This window comes from Eupeodes corollae, chromosome 1 (assembly GCF_945859685.1).
Source record: "Eupeodes corollae chromosome 1, idEupCoro1.1, whole genome shotgun sequence".
In the NCBI taxonomy this organism is placed as follows: Eukaryota; Metazoa; Arthropoda; class Insecta; order Diptera; family Syrphidae; genus Eupeodes; species Eupeodes corollae.
This window is the reverse complement of record NC_079147.1, coordinates 35259188-35275175: the sequence shown is the minus strand read 5'-3', so window position 1 is coordinate 35275175 and position 15988 is coordinate 35259188. Positions and strand designations below refer to the sequence as shown.

The window sequence follows — 15988 nt, the reverse complement described above, 5'->3', positions numbered from 1 at the left end:
ACTATTGTGCAGGCAGGACATCATCGTGGCTACTTGGTACATCAAAACTTATAATTACATAATAATCCGGATAGCTTCAGATCGGTTTTTGAATACAACCACTGAAATTGTAACAAACGTCAGTGAATTTCTTTTAAAGTGATACCAAATTCTAAACAAAATTTGGTGATCACCTTACACAGACGCAAAAATTAGTTTGATCACTTTTTATGATCACAAAGGTGATTGTTGATAAATGACAATCAAAATGATCGAATTTGATCTACATAAGGTGATAGTCAAATTGATACCTAAAAAGCTATCACAAAAAAATGTGATAGTCGTTTTCAAACAAATTTGTTTATTCCAAATAGAGCTACCAGATGCTTACACGAACGACTGGAAAATTTTATTAGTTCACTTTGTTTCATTTAAAAAACACATTCCTGTGACCGACAAAGCTTACGACATTCGAAAAAGAGCAAGAAAAGTAAGATTTTTATTCAAAATCAACCAATTTGAAACTTTTATTTAGATATTTTATAAGAATCAATTTAAAATTTCACCAAGGCAACAACGAATTTTGACAATTTGAATCTGAAATTGTTCAATCGAATTGAATTGAGTTGAATCATCTTACACAGACGGAATGAAAATGATAGTCAATTTGACTATCAAAAAATTGATAGTCAACAATCACCTTAGCCGATTCCACCCCAGATTGATAACCACACGTCTACAAAAAAAAACAATATACCCCTGCGAGTAGAAAGTCGTTTGAATATTTATTTCCAAAATAAGTGCTGTCTATGTTGCGTTTTTTTTTAAATAAGTTTAAGTCGAAATGAAGCATCTGCAAGGTTGTGCAAGAAGCACGTGAGACAGTTCAAGATTTCACGTACAAGCCTGAGGAGTATACTGCACCTTTCGAATTATTCGCTTACAAAGTACAATTTACTCAGGTATAGAATTGAATTGGATTAATGATTTTGGGCGAAAATCATCTTTTTTGACGAACACAATTTTTAAAACGGCGGCAGCGAGAATGTTTAGAAGCGAAATTGGATCATCTGGGTCTCGGAAAACCTGATTTTTTTGTCGTGAAGTCAATTCATCTAAAAGGGTTGACAGTTTAATGATAATTGATTTTTATACGGAAATTATGGCATGCTTTTTAAAAACTTATACAGGATGGTGCGATATCCAACACATCTCATTCCACAATCGATCTTTGGCGCTTTAAATTATCAAACCGTGTTATCAGCCGTGTTGGCTGACCGCGTTGGAATTTCGATTCGAAATTTTTTGTGGCGATCCATGTAGGACCGATAGTATTCCAACAATCCGGTAATGATTAGAGAACTTGAGGCTTATAATATTATTCAAGCAATTCGTGAGCTACAGCACAACACCATCAACAAAGTATTGGAAAATTGGAGTGACAGAAATGAAAATGATCGCCACGATTATGGAACAATTTAAATTTTGATCATTTTATTAAATTTTGAAACGAAACTTGTATTTGATTCACCCTTTACTAAGAAATCAATCAAAATCAAACAAAGTTGAGGTAAACTATACTTTGGAAAACGTAAGCACCTAGGGGTTAAAATGGAAGATAGCAATACGCAATTTGAAGCCTTAAATTACAACTAGTATTAACTCAAACATGGAGATCATTAAAACTCAGCTTTCCTTGCTTTCACAGACATAGCATAAAATCTACTTTACGAAAGTCTACAAACATTCATTTCATATAAAATATTTACAAGAAAAGAAAAAACAAAAGAAACACACTGAATGTTAAACAAATACATGCATTACTTGTAATTTATGATCTCATTTAAAAGATCAGGAACACCTTGCCGCGATGATAATAAGAATCTGTCCTGTTGTTCCATAGTTCTATCAGCTTGACAGGCTTGCAGTTCAAGCCAAATGAGATCTTTCACCTCTGTCTGCCATGTATGTTCTTCCTGAGTGGGCTAGTAATTAAAGGGAACATCAATTTAAACTATTTCTTATCTTCAATCGCATTACTAACTGCCATTTTTATCTTACCTTTATTTCTTGTCGATCAATGCTGCCAAGTTTTATTAAATTCGCAAAAGTCTCGTGGAATTCTTTACGCGTGTGCGATGCTGGTGTTTCCTTGTCAGTCAAACCAAGATTTATGGCAAAAGCTGAGGGGGGAGCAGATGAACGACATCCGATAGGTCTGGAAACAACACTTCTATAGCGGTTACAGGATTCAATAAAAGTTGGCACTTCAGAAGTTCTACAAGCAGGATTCCCTGTTAAGCTTTCAACACTCTCAGGATTCATCTCGTGGAAGCTGGACACTCGGGTTTGTGGATTTATTGCTGCTGTCTTCAATTCTCTTTCGGCTTCTCGCAACAGTGCCTGAGAACGCTTATCATTGCGCTTGACTTCTTCATCAACAAATATTTCATTTAACAATGCACAATCCATTGTATTACGTCTTAATACTCGAGACCTAGCTGGACGATTCATTCCCCTTTTTTGAACTGGATCATTGCTGTATAAAGAAGAAAATATTTTGGATGATGAAAATATTCAAAGCTATTGCACTTTAACTAGGTACTTACAGCTTTTGTTTTCTATCCCAGTCGCGACTTTTTTTATTCATCCTTGTTCTAGGTGGTGTACTTCCATATTCTTCAAATCTCGCTGCGATGACATCATCTGGATGTAATGTAAATTCGTCCTCAATGACTTTTGGAATCCTTTTCGCTGAAGACTTCACACGAATTTCCACGCTTGAATAAAATCAATCAAATAAAAATATTAAATTAATTCGAAAAATTGATATAAAAATAAAAATCTAGCCTTCTACAATATGCTAACCTTTTTTTCCTCATTTCTTTTCTATACAAATTCAACAAAAAAAAAGAAGCCACACACTAAAAAATCTTGCCCTTGCAACCTCTTAATACAAAATGATTAGATTGAATGATTGGGTTATGAATATTTGCTCTCGCGTGCTTAATAGGCAATAATATTTTATGCATATTTAATGAATAACCACTTGAAACTTTGGGAGAAGCGTTAACTAGTGTCGATATCAGGGCCAAATGATAAGATATCGAGTTATCTATCTATGTTCATTCTTTTTTTTTAGGAGCAAAACCCTTTAATCTCATGTGGTTTTTGATCCAACTAAAAATGTTGACTAATGTTGGTGTCTACTTCAATTTTGTTTAGATTTTTTTGGGGGTCTGTCGTAATTTCAGGTCAATATCTAAAAAAGATTAACATACACCGAACTAGTTGGATTCGGGATTTCGGGAGTGTTGCTCACTGTTGATAAGAACGATGTTTTGAAAATAGATAACTGAGAAAAGGTAAGATATTGTTAGATATTAGTTGTGTTTATAAAATGGCCTTAAACAATTAACAATTCTGTTTTGTATGATGCGCAGAGTTTTACTTTCTGGTAACGGAGACATTAACCTACTATCAAGAAGAACCTTGTCATATAGTTGTGCACCCAAATTTATTGGACGTCCTCATCTACGCTGTACCTCTAGTATCGGTAGTATCGGGTTAAAAATAAGAGCGCTACAAAAGTTTTTTTTTTTAAATAAAACTAGCTGCCCGGTACGTGCTTCGCTACGTAAAAATATTTTAAATTGCTAGCTATTTAAAACTCCATTATATTTACATTATTATATTTATCAGTAAACAGTAAAAACTAAAAATTAAAAAATAATTTGGTACTCTTACTATGTGTTAGTGTAACACAGTTGGATAAACAATATTTTTTGTTTTTCCGTTTTGAGTATGAATAAATAAACAGTTGAGGGTACCAACTCTGGAACAGGCAACAAAAAGTTGGCCATGTGAAAAACGTGATTCCTCCAAATTGATACCACAACCGTGAAGTGTTTGCCCTTGGGCCTTATTTATGGACATCGCAAATGATAAACGCACAAGATATTGTAATCTTTTGAATTCAAATGGCATATCAGTTGAAATCACAGGGATACTCGGTATCAAACACACTTCTCCTCTTGATTTACCAGTTAATATTGTAGCTTCAATCAAATTTGGCAATAACTTTTTCACTGCCAATCTGGTGCCATTACACAGTTTTAGTGGATTAATATTTCGCAATAATATAATCAAAGAACCGATTTTCAGATTCAAGCAATGCGGTGGTATACCAGCTGGTTCCAATGAATTTAAAAATTCAATTGGATAATTCATTCACTCATCTTGATTCATAAGACTGTGAATTGATTTATATGTTGTGACTACACCTGGCAGATTTGAAAATTAATGGCATTGATATGAATGTTCTTCGGTGCTAAAATGGTGCGTTCTCTTAACCAATCATGATTTCTGTAATTCTGTAGAATATTCGGAAAAACACATTCAATCAATCCATCTATAGATTGCGCAATTGTACAAAAATTGTTCGGTAAAGTGATCAATCCGTTGGTACTGTCGATTGGTATTTTGCCATCACCAATTTCCAACAATTGTTTTGAAAAATCATGGGCAGTTGCATCATTATGTAGGTGAATACGCATATTAATGTTCAGTGTCAACTTTCGTACATATCTCCAAAGAACTGATGACTTCAAACAGGCGTTTATTTCATCAGCAGGAGTGGATCGAGGAATGACAGGCAATGTTTGGCGAAAGTCCCCTGACAGCAATATCAGAGCACCACCAAAAAGCTGTTGATTACCGCGTAAATCTTGCATTGTTCGATTAAATGCTTCTATTGATTTTTTATTCGCCATTGTGCAATCATCCCATAAAATTATTGCCGTTAATCGCAGAACTTTTGCCATAGCAGAATTTCTCGAAATATTGCAAGTTGGAGTTTCAATCACCTGTACATTCAATGGCAATTTTAATGCGAGTGTTCGGTCCGACCACCTTCTAATAATGTAGCAGCAATTCCCGAAGATGCAAGTGCCAATGCAATTTTCTGTTCCGATCGAATAGTCGCTAAAATCAATGATACAACGAAAGTTTTGCCTGTACTACCAATTGCATCGCAAATGCATCAATTTCGCATAATTTGAAAAAAGCAACGTAGTCGCTGGTGGGTGTTCTGCTCTTTCCAATACATTTGCTTCATTAAAATAAATACGTTGGCCATTCTCAAAATGCACAGCCAAGTGAACAACTACCGGATGTCTTTCGTGCATTGGAAACGACATAATCCTCTAGACAGCTTCATTACTACTTATATAGCGCCCCATTTGATACTGAGTAATTTCATCATTTCTATTATCACCAGTAACACCGAAAACAGCCATATCGCTTCCTTTATTTACATACTTGCAAATATATTTAATGGATTTGACTGAATTATAATATTCCATATTTATATCAGCATTGAATATTTTCGATAATAATGGACATGGACAATACGGAACCACCCAACGATTATCAACTTCAACGTCCTGATTACGCATTCTAATGGTTGCTGTTTTGCCATTATCATTAGGTGATCTACGTCGATACAAAGGATATCCGTCATTGCTAGTTATTGTGTTTTGAGTCAATTGCCTTCGATATCGTTTCGAACACTTTCCATCAATCATAAATGGCGAATTCATATTTAGTTCACCGCACGGACCATGTATCATGTTTTTAACGACAACGTGAAATAACTCAGGATCGACAGTTTGATCAGGAATTTCAGCTGATATAACGTTATCGATTTGATCCGGAGATATGTTATGTACCAGCCAATTTAATATATGTGCGTGCGGCAATCCCCTTTTTTGCCATTCGATGGAGTACATATGGCAACAAACCTCTCCAAATACACATAATTTTACAATTAAATCCATAAGTGCTTTCAATTTTTGCCGAAAAACACGTGCTGTGATGTCATGACGATCAGTTGTAGACTGTCCTTCAAATAAATTGTTTTTGATGTCATCTAACTTTGGATTACATGTAAATGTAATGAACAGATCCCGTCGACCGTATTTTCGTACATAAGACATTGCGTCTTGTGCATATTCGTTCATATGCCGTGGGCTACCAATATACGACGATGGCGATATAGTTAAACGTCCAATGTCGTTAACATTAGCATCATTCATTATCGCATCTCGCAAATGAATATATTCCTCGGATTTTAATTTTGCTTGGTTGAAACGAATAAAATTAAGACGTTCAGTTTCTATTTTGGCATACATATCAACGATGTACTGATGATATAGTTTACCACATCTCAAGATATAATTTTGTTCTTGTGGACGAACCATCAATCGATACGAATAAAAGTTCATGGCACTAACTTTTTTCTGTACATGTAGACGTGAAAATAAGTGCAAAACCTGGCATTAGAAAATTATACAAATGAAATGTTAACACACTGAAAATAGATCAATTATTCACCTGTTCGTGGATCAATCATTGGTATATTGATACGGTAGCCATATTCACCTTTCCAATGCAATATTGGGTATTGTAATGCATCGTAACTACGATGCAGTTCCAAAACACGTTGCAATTGATCATTTCTGCGATGAAGTACAATATCAGGGGATTGAAACTGCAAACGCCTTGCATGTTCTCCAAAAGGTGTTCTATCAGCCCTTATTACAATTTTGTGACTATCAGATGGCATACGATCAAGAGCAATTTTGAACAATTGAACTAATGCGTTATGCTGATGGAAAAACCTTTGTAGCTCACGAATAATTTCTCGTCTTGTATTTGAAACAATCGCACTTTCAGATTCAGATCCTGTTGAGGTAATTACCTTAAAAGTCGGCATACAATTATCTCTAATAATTTTAGTAGCACCAAAAGAAGGCATTTGAAATGCCAAATTGTATTGCTGAATATTACTCAAAAACTTCTTCGACGTTTGAGATGGCCCAAAAATAAATGAATACAATGGTTCGGGTGGAGTTTCTAATGGTGGCAATCTTACTTTACCATTAGCACAACACATGCCAGGCGTTTCACCTGAAAAGTTAGCCGAATCACAATGTGGACATATTGCGTCCATCATTCCAATGTATCCGTACATACTATAATCAATCTGACTATTGTAAATAAAAGCAGCACGCACCATTTCATCCAAAACAGCACGACGTATTCGTGATCGCCGTGAAAGATTAAGTACAGGCACAGGGTCAACAGATCTATTCTGTGCAGTACGTTCACGCTGCGATGCATAAGCTTGTGTGCGTTCATCTGTAGTCTGAGACCGTCTTAATAATGCCACTTGATTTGCATTATGCGTTCGCCGGCCTATGTTTAGTCGTCTTGCTCGTGGCATTGTAACTTCACTCAATAATTCAACAATATTTTGGAAAATATAAACTCAACAAAGCAATAATTATCGCTTATAAAATGAAATGACATATGATCACATTAAATTTGTTTGACAATACTAACATTACTTTCTTCGATTGTTTTTCCAGAGGTTCAAATTGGCTTTTAAGTATTAGTACAAATTGTTTGTATATGGGGGTATAGAAAGGCGTTGGTTTTATACTTCCTCAAGATTCTTTTTTAATTATCTTTACGTAGAAACCTTCTCTGGACTTCCACGAATAATTCAAGACCAAAATTTACCAAATCGGTAAAGGCATTGTTGAGTTATAAGATTACAACGAAAAGTGGCATTGATTTTTATATATATAGATAAAAACAGTTTTGGATATCAATAAAATTTTGTATTTCTCTGATAGTACGTTCGATGCCATATGGAACTCACATACGGAGCCAACAATTGCCCAAAAGATTATTTTCTCGAACTATGCTTGCGGTGGTAGTGCTTTTTACTTGGTCTTTTATCCATAGGCAATGTGTAGGATCATCGACCTATACAGCAAAAGCTTAGAATTTATTCTCAGGTTCTTCAATTTATCTTTTTGAGTAGGATAAGGTCAGTTGGACCAAAAAAGACAACCCTTCATAAGTTGTTCAATAGTGTGAACAAGTAAAATTGCCATAGTGCTTCATGGGACGGAACTGGACCAAGAGCAGGGCACTATATTGCGTGCCGCGACAACACTTCAAAACCGACAGACTCTATTACTCGTTAACTCGAAGGTCACCTGACCTGAAAGAACCACTTTTTTTGTCTTGATATAACAATTAAGAGGTGTAGGAAGGAATATAATCAAATGGAAGAAGACAATTCCACCCTCCAGACCGCAATAAGTAATTATCTGATAACCAGAGGGTTAATCATTTTCATACAATAAAATAAGACGGGATGAGAACATTCATTTTAGTGTATGCCCACTTTTAAGGAACTTAAATATTTGAAGTATTTTAGGATGGAACACCTCTTTATCTTATAATAGTTTATGTTACACATACTACTGGTCTCTGGGTAATTATGGAAATACTCGTAAATTTTGTCTAATATATGGTCAAGACTTTCCGCGTATTCATTACAGAACTTACAGAGAGCACTGCCCGTCATTTCTAAGATGCGATGGATGTCTATTCAAGTTGCAGTAACCAATAAGGAGACATGTTATTTGTCTTAGATTATTCATACTGTCTATTAAATCCTACTCTCACCACCCGGCGGTGAACATCGGGTGCCTGGTACATCAATTGAAGATTGGCTTCCAACCCCTATGAAAAGTTGTTGAAGGTGCCAAACGAGAGGGGGGTGGGGGTGATGTGTTACCACAAAGGTAAATCTTCTTTCTTCCACACGTCAGCGGAAGAATTCATGAGATGGAATCAACGGTAGCGTCTACGGTTCAAGTAACGTTAAACTCCTCAGTGAACACCTTATAGGGCTGCTACGACATCATTTGAGCTCATGCCTGTAAGGAGCGGTTATGCCGGCTCTTGTACTTCACAAACCACGCAAACGATTTAAGGACAACGAACTTCGGATATACTCGTGGAATGTTATGTCCCTTAACATACCACGTGCAGCCGAAGAATTAGCGGATGCCGTGGAATGCTATAAAAACAGAAATCACCGCCATCAAGAAAATACGATGGGATGGGCCGGGCAAAAAGAGGATGAAAAAGTGAGATATTTACTATGGTGACTACTACCGAAAAAACCAACCACGCTTATTTGGATGCGGGTTTGTCATTGGAGCTAGACCTAAGCAACGAGTTTTGAGCAATAAGGTGCAGCCACAAGCGCCTTATGACCATCCGCAATTAAGCATAATTCTGCAACATTAGCCTTGTATGCGCACAAAAGGATGACGAAGAGAAGGATGACTACACCAGGGATACGTTCTTCGAGCTCTTGGACAAAGCATGTGTGCAGTGTCTTAGCTACGATATTAAAATTGTTCTTGCCGATTTTAATGTTAGGCTAGGAAAGGAAGACAACTTTGGTGGAATCATCGAGATAAACAGCCTGCACGACAACACTTCCGATAACGGATTCAAGCTTATGAATTTTGTTTGCTGCGGGACGAAATGTTATGGTAGCCAGTACGCGTTTTCCACACCTGAACATCTACAATGGAAATTTGAATTCTCCGAGTTAATCAACCAGATTGACCATATTGCGATCGATGCTAGACAAGCTTTCAACATCATGGTTATCCGAACTTTCCGAGGACATTAGTGTCGACTCGGAACAATACCTCGTTATAGCCAACGGGTTTTCAAACCTAAGGCTAAACAGAGAGATGCTGGGAGAAGATCAAACTTCGAACGGCTACAATCGCAGGAGATCGTCAAATCCTTTTCCGACAAGCAACTTCTTTTGAAGTTTTCTGCCGCCAACACAATGTACTCGTATCAACAACCAGTGGCAACATTGCCAAGATGCAATTAGAGAAGCCGCATCTGACGTGCTAGGTTTCAAGCAGCCACCAACAAGAAGACCCGGCAAGCGAATGCAAGCAAACAATCGGAACGCAAAGCGTCGCTTCATGGAAAGGAGCTCTATGAGCATAAAATAATAAATAAAATAAATTGGGTTGCGCAACAGTCCATTGAAAACTAGGGCCTAGTGACTTACAACTCTCAACCATTGCTGTGTGCGAGTACTGTTGTCAGGGGAGGAGACCTACAATTTAAGCCGAATCCGAACGGCTAATTTTAGAAAGCACTTTTCATGACAAGAATTACTATTGGAGAATTTGTTAACTGGCAAGAGGCAGTACCAGTGAAAAAAAACTTTTGATGGCATAGGCAGGGGTTGACCCCAACACCACTCACAGCCAACGCACTAACCATCATGCCACGGGTACTACTCTATAAGCATATAAGGAGATGAAAACAGCGACTTCTCAGAAGGAATAAGAGAGAGCTTAGGAAGCGTGCGGTCAAAGATGTTGAGAGGTTCAAAAGCAGAAATGAAGTTCGAAAGTTTTTTGAGCAGGTGAGACAAAATTCACAAGTGTATTGACCTCGAAAAGAAGGCTGCAAGGAGGAAAATGGAAACTAATAGTAGAACCGCAGTCAATGTTCAGGATATATTGGGATCACTTTTGCAGACTGTATAACGGCACCAAAAATTCGCCTCCAGGCAGAATGATCCATTCAATATAAACGACAAAAGCCAATAATCCATTCTTCCCGGCTTAGACGAAGTAAAGATTGCCTTATCTAAGATGAACTCTAACAAAGCCGCTGGAGTAGATGGCTTGAATACCGATCTTTTCAAAAAGCAATTTGGTTAGGATCATGCACCAACTTACCTGTAAAATATAGCCAGAAGAAAGAATGCCCGATGAATTATAGAGGAATCAATTACCTTAACATCGCATACAAAATCTTCTCTGCCGTAATATGTAAACGTCGAAAGCCCATCGTCAAGAACCCGAGTACAGTCGATCAAATAATCACATTACGGCAGATCATTGAAATATCCCAAGAATATCAAATCGACACCCACCAAATCTTTATCGATTTCAAGGCCGCATATGACAAGGAAGAATTGTATAGCGCCATGTCTAGTCTTAGTATCCCTGCTAAACTTGTCCGTTTTTGCAGGATGATCATGCTTCATAAAGTTTGGAAACAACTTAACAGGACCTGTCGATGTCAAAAAAGGCTTCAGACAAAGTGATGTCATGTGATTTCTTCAACATCGTTCTTAAAATAATAGTACAGAGCTCCCACGACAACACCAGCGGCACTATCTTTCAAAAGTCTGTCCAATTACTCCAAAGAACTAAGCCTGATTTTAATGTGATTTTGTGGGTATTGAGGCAGAGGCGGCAAAAATTTACTTAGTAGTTAATTAAGGCAAAATAAGAGGCACGCTATCATCAAGAATGGACCAACAACAACGAAGCCTAGGTTAAAACGTCACAATCGATAGACATACATTTAGAAATTTAAGGACCTTGTCTACCTGAAGGCCGCTATAAATGCAGAGCAACACCGCCGCTGAAACCAAACGAAGAATTAGTTTTGCTAAGCAAACAATTTAATAGTAAGCAACTCTCTCGAGTAACTTATCATCCCCATCCTGCTATACGGTGTAGAAGCTTGGACTATGACAAAAGTGAAAAGTCGTTTTAATAATAGAAAAGTATTTCGCGTGATCAACGGCCCCGTATGTATAGAAGGTGCGTGGAGGAGAAGATGGAACAACTGTATAGCGACGTAGATTAAGAAAGAAGGATAAAAGCCCAACACCTAAGATGGCTCGTAGACCGCATGGAAACCAATGCACCGACCTGAAAAGTCTTCGAAACCCCGAAGCGACAGCGCAGTAGAGGAAGATCGCGGATCAGGCGGCGCGCACTAGTGCAAATTGACCTCACCCAAATTGGAATGTGCAACTGGAAACATCTAGATAGGGACCGAGCTAGATGGAGAAGTTTGTAAGGTCCGGCCTAGTTCAAACAGGACTGTAGCGCCAACTTAAATGAGTACTTCAAGCTAATAATGAAGTCTGTGAAATGTCTTAAATGGTTCGCATTTTCTTTTTAAAATAAGTTGCCAAGCCCTTCTTGGAAAACGCTTTAATTCTATTCCATATTCTTTTAACATTTTTGTACGTACAGTAATCATGAAAGCACATATCTATTTTAATTTATCTTCTAAATTTAAAAACAAGGTGTTTTTTGTTGTGTGTGTGTCTTCGGAAATTTGTATAAAGCTACGTACCCACTATTTCATTTTTCATTGATGGGCGGAATGCACCATTAACACTAAATACCTACATTCATACGAGATTTTTGTATTTTATGATAACAAGAGCGCAACTACTTCTTATCATAGTAAAAAATATTAAATGAGGCAACAGTTTAGTTTTCTAAAGTATAACATTTCGATACGCCTGAATGCTTACAGATTTAATTGTTTAGTTAATTCAATTGTAAACAAATTACGCGTTGAGACAATAACTATGATAGTAAAACTCAGCAACAATAAATAAATAGTATTCATATTCAAATTAAATTAAAAATTCAAAAGTCTTTAGCTCCCATGAAATCACAAAGCTTACAAAATTGCCTATAGGTTTATAAAAAGCACATACAAAATTACACTTGTAAACAGGAATGTAAAGTTCATGATTCAAACATAATTTTTGAAAATATGAAATCTAATCTAAACTTAAAACAAATCTGATTTTATTTATGTGTATTCACATTGGATCGGAGGAAGTACGAACATATTTTCCATTTCCATTAACATCGTCGTATTTTATTTCATCCAATTAACTAAGCTAGATGATGATGAGGTACACCGACCGTAGCGTAGGTACAGAGCAGAAGATGATCACATTTTTCAAACAACTAGTTTTAGGAAGTAGTAAGCATTGGATTGCCCTTTTCAATTTTATTTTCACTTACAAGATTGTAGTCTATTTTAATTTGATTAAAAAAGTAAATTATTTATAATTTTTATTGCACAATTATATATAGAAACATTCTTACTTTTTGTGGTGGTTTTTCTTCATGGCAGAAAATGTATGATTTGCCGAACCAGAACAAAATCACTCTCACGCAATTAACTCTGTATTGACTTTGGAACGAATGAAAAATTTAATAACTGGCCTGTAAAATTAGATAACCCGAACACTGTCTAATCTTTCGGCCAGAAATGTACAAATTCGAGTAAGAGGAGAGGACATTCCCTTTTTTCTTAATCGTTTCATGGACGTCGAGGGTGAATTACTTTCAATAATAAAAAGAATCACTTTTTGGGATAAAAAGAAGTAAAAATAGCTTCTGACTTATATCTAAACTACTTAACACTACTGAGCTCTGAATGTCTCTAGCTATCTTGCTTAGCTTTCTATCTTGTACTCCCCCAATAGAGCTGTCAAATTGAATGTGCATAAGAACCTATAGAAATAATTAATTGCAAAGCTTCTGTCTTCTGTCAATATTGTTTTTCTTTTTGTCATATTCTTCGCTAGTTCGCGACTTCGCGTTAGCATTCGTTTCATTGGAGGAAGAGGCTAGAAGGGGTTTAAAAAATTACCCGCACTCAGCAGGATTTGTTTGCTATTTTGTGCTCAATGCGCAGAGCAGTTGTATGATGGTTCGAAATATAGAAATATAAACATTAATAATATTGAGATGATTTCGTGGTGGTGGTGGTGGAGCAACGTGCATTATGTTTACAATATTTGAATTATCTCACTTCGACTTATGTAGCTAGTATCGTACAGTGTAATATTTCCATTAAAAAGTAAGACTAAAACTCAATTTTATCGATAAGTTATAAATATACGAAGGGCGTTCAATATATTCTCGGTATCGGGGTGAAGCTGTGTTTATATAATATAAATTGGCTTATTTATCAAGAAATACTATTATTTTAGTGCATTCATGTAAATTTTCATATAAATGTGATTATTAATTCGCATTTTATCTCTAGGTAAACAGAATGATAATAGCAACTGAGAAATTACTTACTTACTTACTTGAGGTGGCGCTACAGTCCGTGGCGGACCTGGGCCTCAGCTAACATGCGTATCCAGCCAGTTCGGTCCCTAGCCAGCTGTCTCCAGTTTCGCACGCCAAGTTGGTTGAGGTCTTCACCCTCCCTCCTTTACTGTGCGGTCCCTCCGGATTGGATTCAAAGACCTTCCGGGCTGGAGCGATGATGTCCATTCGCTCTACGTGACCTAGCCATCTAAGCCGTTGGACTTTAATTCTGTTAACTAGGTCAGTGTCGCTGTACAGCCCGTACAGTTCGTCGTTATATCTTCTCATCCATTCTTCAACTATATGCATACGAGACCAAAAATCACCCGACGAATTTTTTTCTTTAATCATTCTAAGACGCTCTTATCTTTCTTTGACAGGGTCCAGGCCTCAGTGCCATAAATGAGAACCGGGATGATGAGTCTTATAGATGGTGGTTTTAGACGCTTGGGAGAGGACTTTACTTCTCAATTGTCTTCTAAGTCCAAAGAAGAAGCGATTTGCAAGTTATACTTAGTTTGATTTCAGCGCTGGTGTTGTTATCTGTGTTTATAGCGATGCCTAGGAAGACAAAGTCCTTAGCTACCTCGAAGTTATAGCTGTCCATAATGACGTTTGTTTCGTTGTTTAATGTCCTTTTTCGATGACAGCATAAACTTGGTTTTGCTCTCGTCGACCACTAAACCCATTCTTAAACGCTCCACTGACATTACGCTTTGATCTTCCAATTATGTCAATATCATCTGCGTATCAGAGTAATTAAATGGACCTTTGGAAAATTGAGCATCGCGCTGTAATTACATTCTCACTAAGCAAGCAAAAAGTCAAAAAACTATTCATGAAGAGATAGTGGCTGTTTACCAGGGTTCCGCACCTTCATTATCAACTGTGTAAAAGTGATCAAGAGAGTTCAAGAGTGGCAGTAAGACCATTGTAGACGACCACCGATCCGGAGTTCCGGCTGCTGCTTGTACGGGAGAAAGCATCAAAAAGCCGAAAAACTTATTCTTGAGGATGCCCGACACACTGGCACCATTCACACCATTCTTCATGACCATCTTAACCTATCAAAGATCAGTGCAAGGTGGTGCCACGATTGCTCACAGCGCCTCAGAAAAAATGATAATCGCGTGCTGTAGAGAGCTTTTGGAGATGTATAGTGAGAACGCGGACAGTGTTATGGATCGATTTGTTACTGGGGACGAAGCATGGGTTCACCATTATGACCCTGAAAGCAAACAAGAGTCCATGCAGTGACAAAAAAAGGAACAGAACCCCCCAAAGAAGTTGAAAGTCACTCCGTCTGCCGGGAAGCTCATTGCCACAGTTTTTTTGGACTCTTGCTTATTGAGTACAAAAAAAATGGTGAAACCATTAACGCCACATCGCAGAAAAATCTACAATCATGCTGACATAACGTATAGAATTGACCGTAACTGCTCTTTCGTTCTCTTCAAAGAACCATGGACCAATAATGCCGATTCTGAATTTTGCAAACCAAACAGTCACACGTTCTGTATGCAGAAGCCTCATGAAGTTCTCTCGGGTTAGTGGGGCTCCAGTATTGCATGTTTTGTTTGTTCACACATCTTGAAATATGGAAATGTGCCGTCCTAAGACAGGTTTTCGAGGAAGGCTTCACATGCATTTTTTCGCGCAACATAATCGCGTGGATTAGGTTGTTGCACTACTGCCAATTTGTATGGGTTAAAATTAAGTTCCTAATAAAGAATTCATGCCGCTGTGCGATTAGAAATCCCTAAAGCAGCCGAATGTTTATGTGCAGATCGCCTAGGGGATTTCAAAATCGCCTCCCTTACCCTTTCGATGTTTTCTGATGTCCTGGCGGTTCTGGAAGGTCCATTATGCTTCTTCTGCACACTACAGGTATCCCTGATGTCCAGCTACAAACGAATCGATTTCCGATCAGGAACACGACCTGCAGGTCTGAAATTGAAGTGGTTTCTGAAAGCATGCTGAATTGCGATGATAGAACTTCTGAAAAAAGAGTAGGCCTCCACTGCGGACGAAGGCTCTTGCTTTGTTACTACTCATGGAAAGCGACATCGATGGTTGGTTACGCTTTAACTACAAGAGACAGCATTGAGTTTTTGAAGCATTAACTTGTATTTGGTTTGGTCGAGATCGGGGTTTACTGAGCTTAACAT

General features: G+C 37.4%; 1 protein-coding gene across 2 annotated transcripts in view; it reads right to left on the bottom strand.

Moving 5' to 3' along the window:
* LOC129954248 (mitogen-activated protein kinase kinase kinase 4) overlaps positions 1-15988 on the bottom strand; it is a 34543-nt gene that overhangs the window by 14369 nt on the left and 4186 nt on the right. Inside the window, exons 1-4 of one of the 2 annotated variants that reach the window (XM_056068029.1) lie at positions 12822-13190; positions 2589-2759; positions 2041-2518; positions 1804-1964 (exon numbers count right to left, since the gene is read on the bottom strand). In XM_056068029.1, coding sequence (XP_055924004.1) covers positions 1804-1964; positions 2041-2518; positions 2589-2759; positions 12822-12844 — 833 coding nt within the window. In that variant the 5' untranslated portion in view covers positions 12845-13190. Of the gene's footprint in view, positions 1-1803; positions 1965-2040; positions 2519-2588; positions 2760-12821; positions 13191-15988 lie in introns of those variants that run through there. The other variant, XM_056068028.1, reaches the window with a different exon arrangement.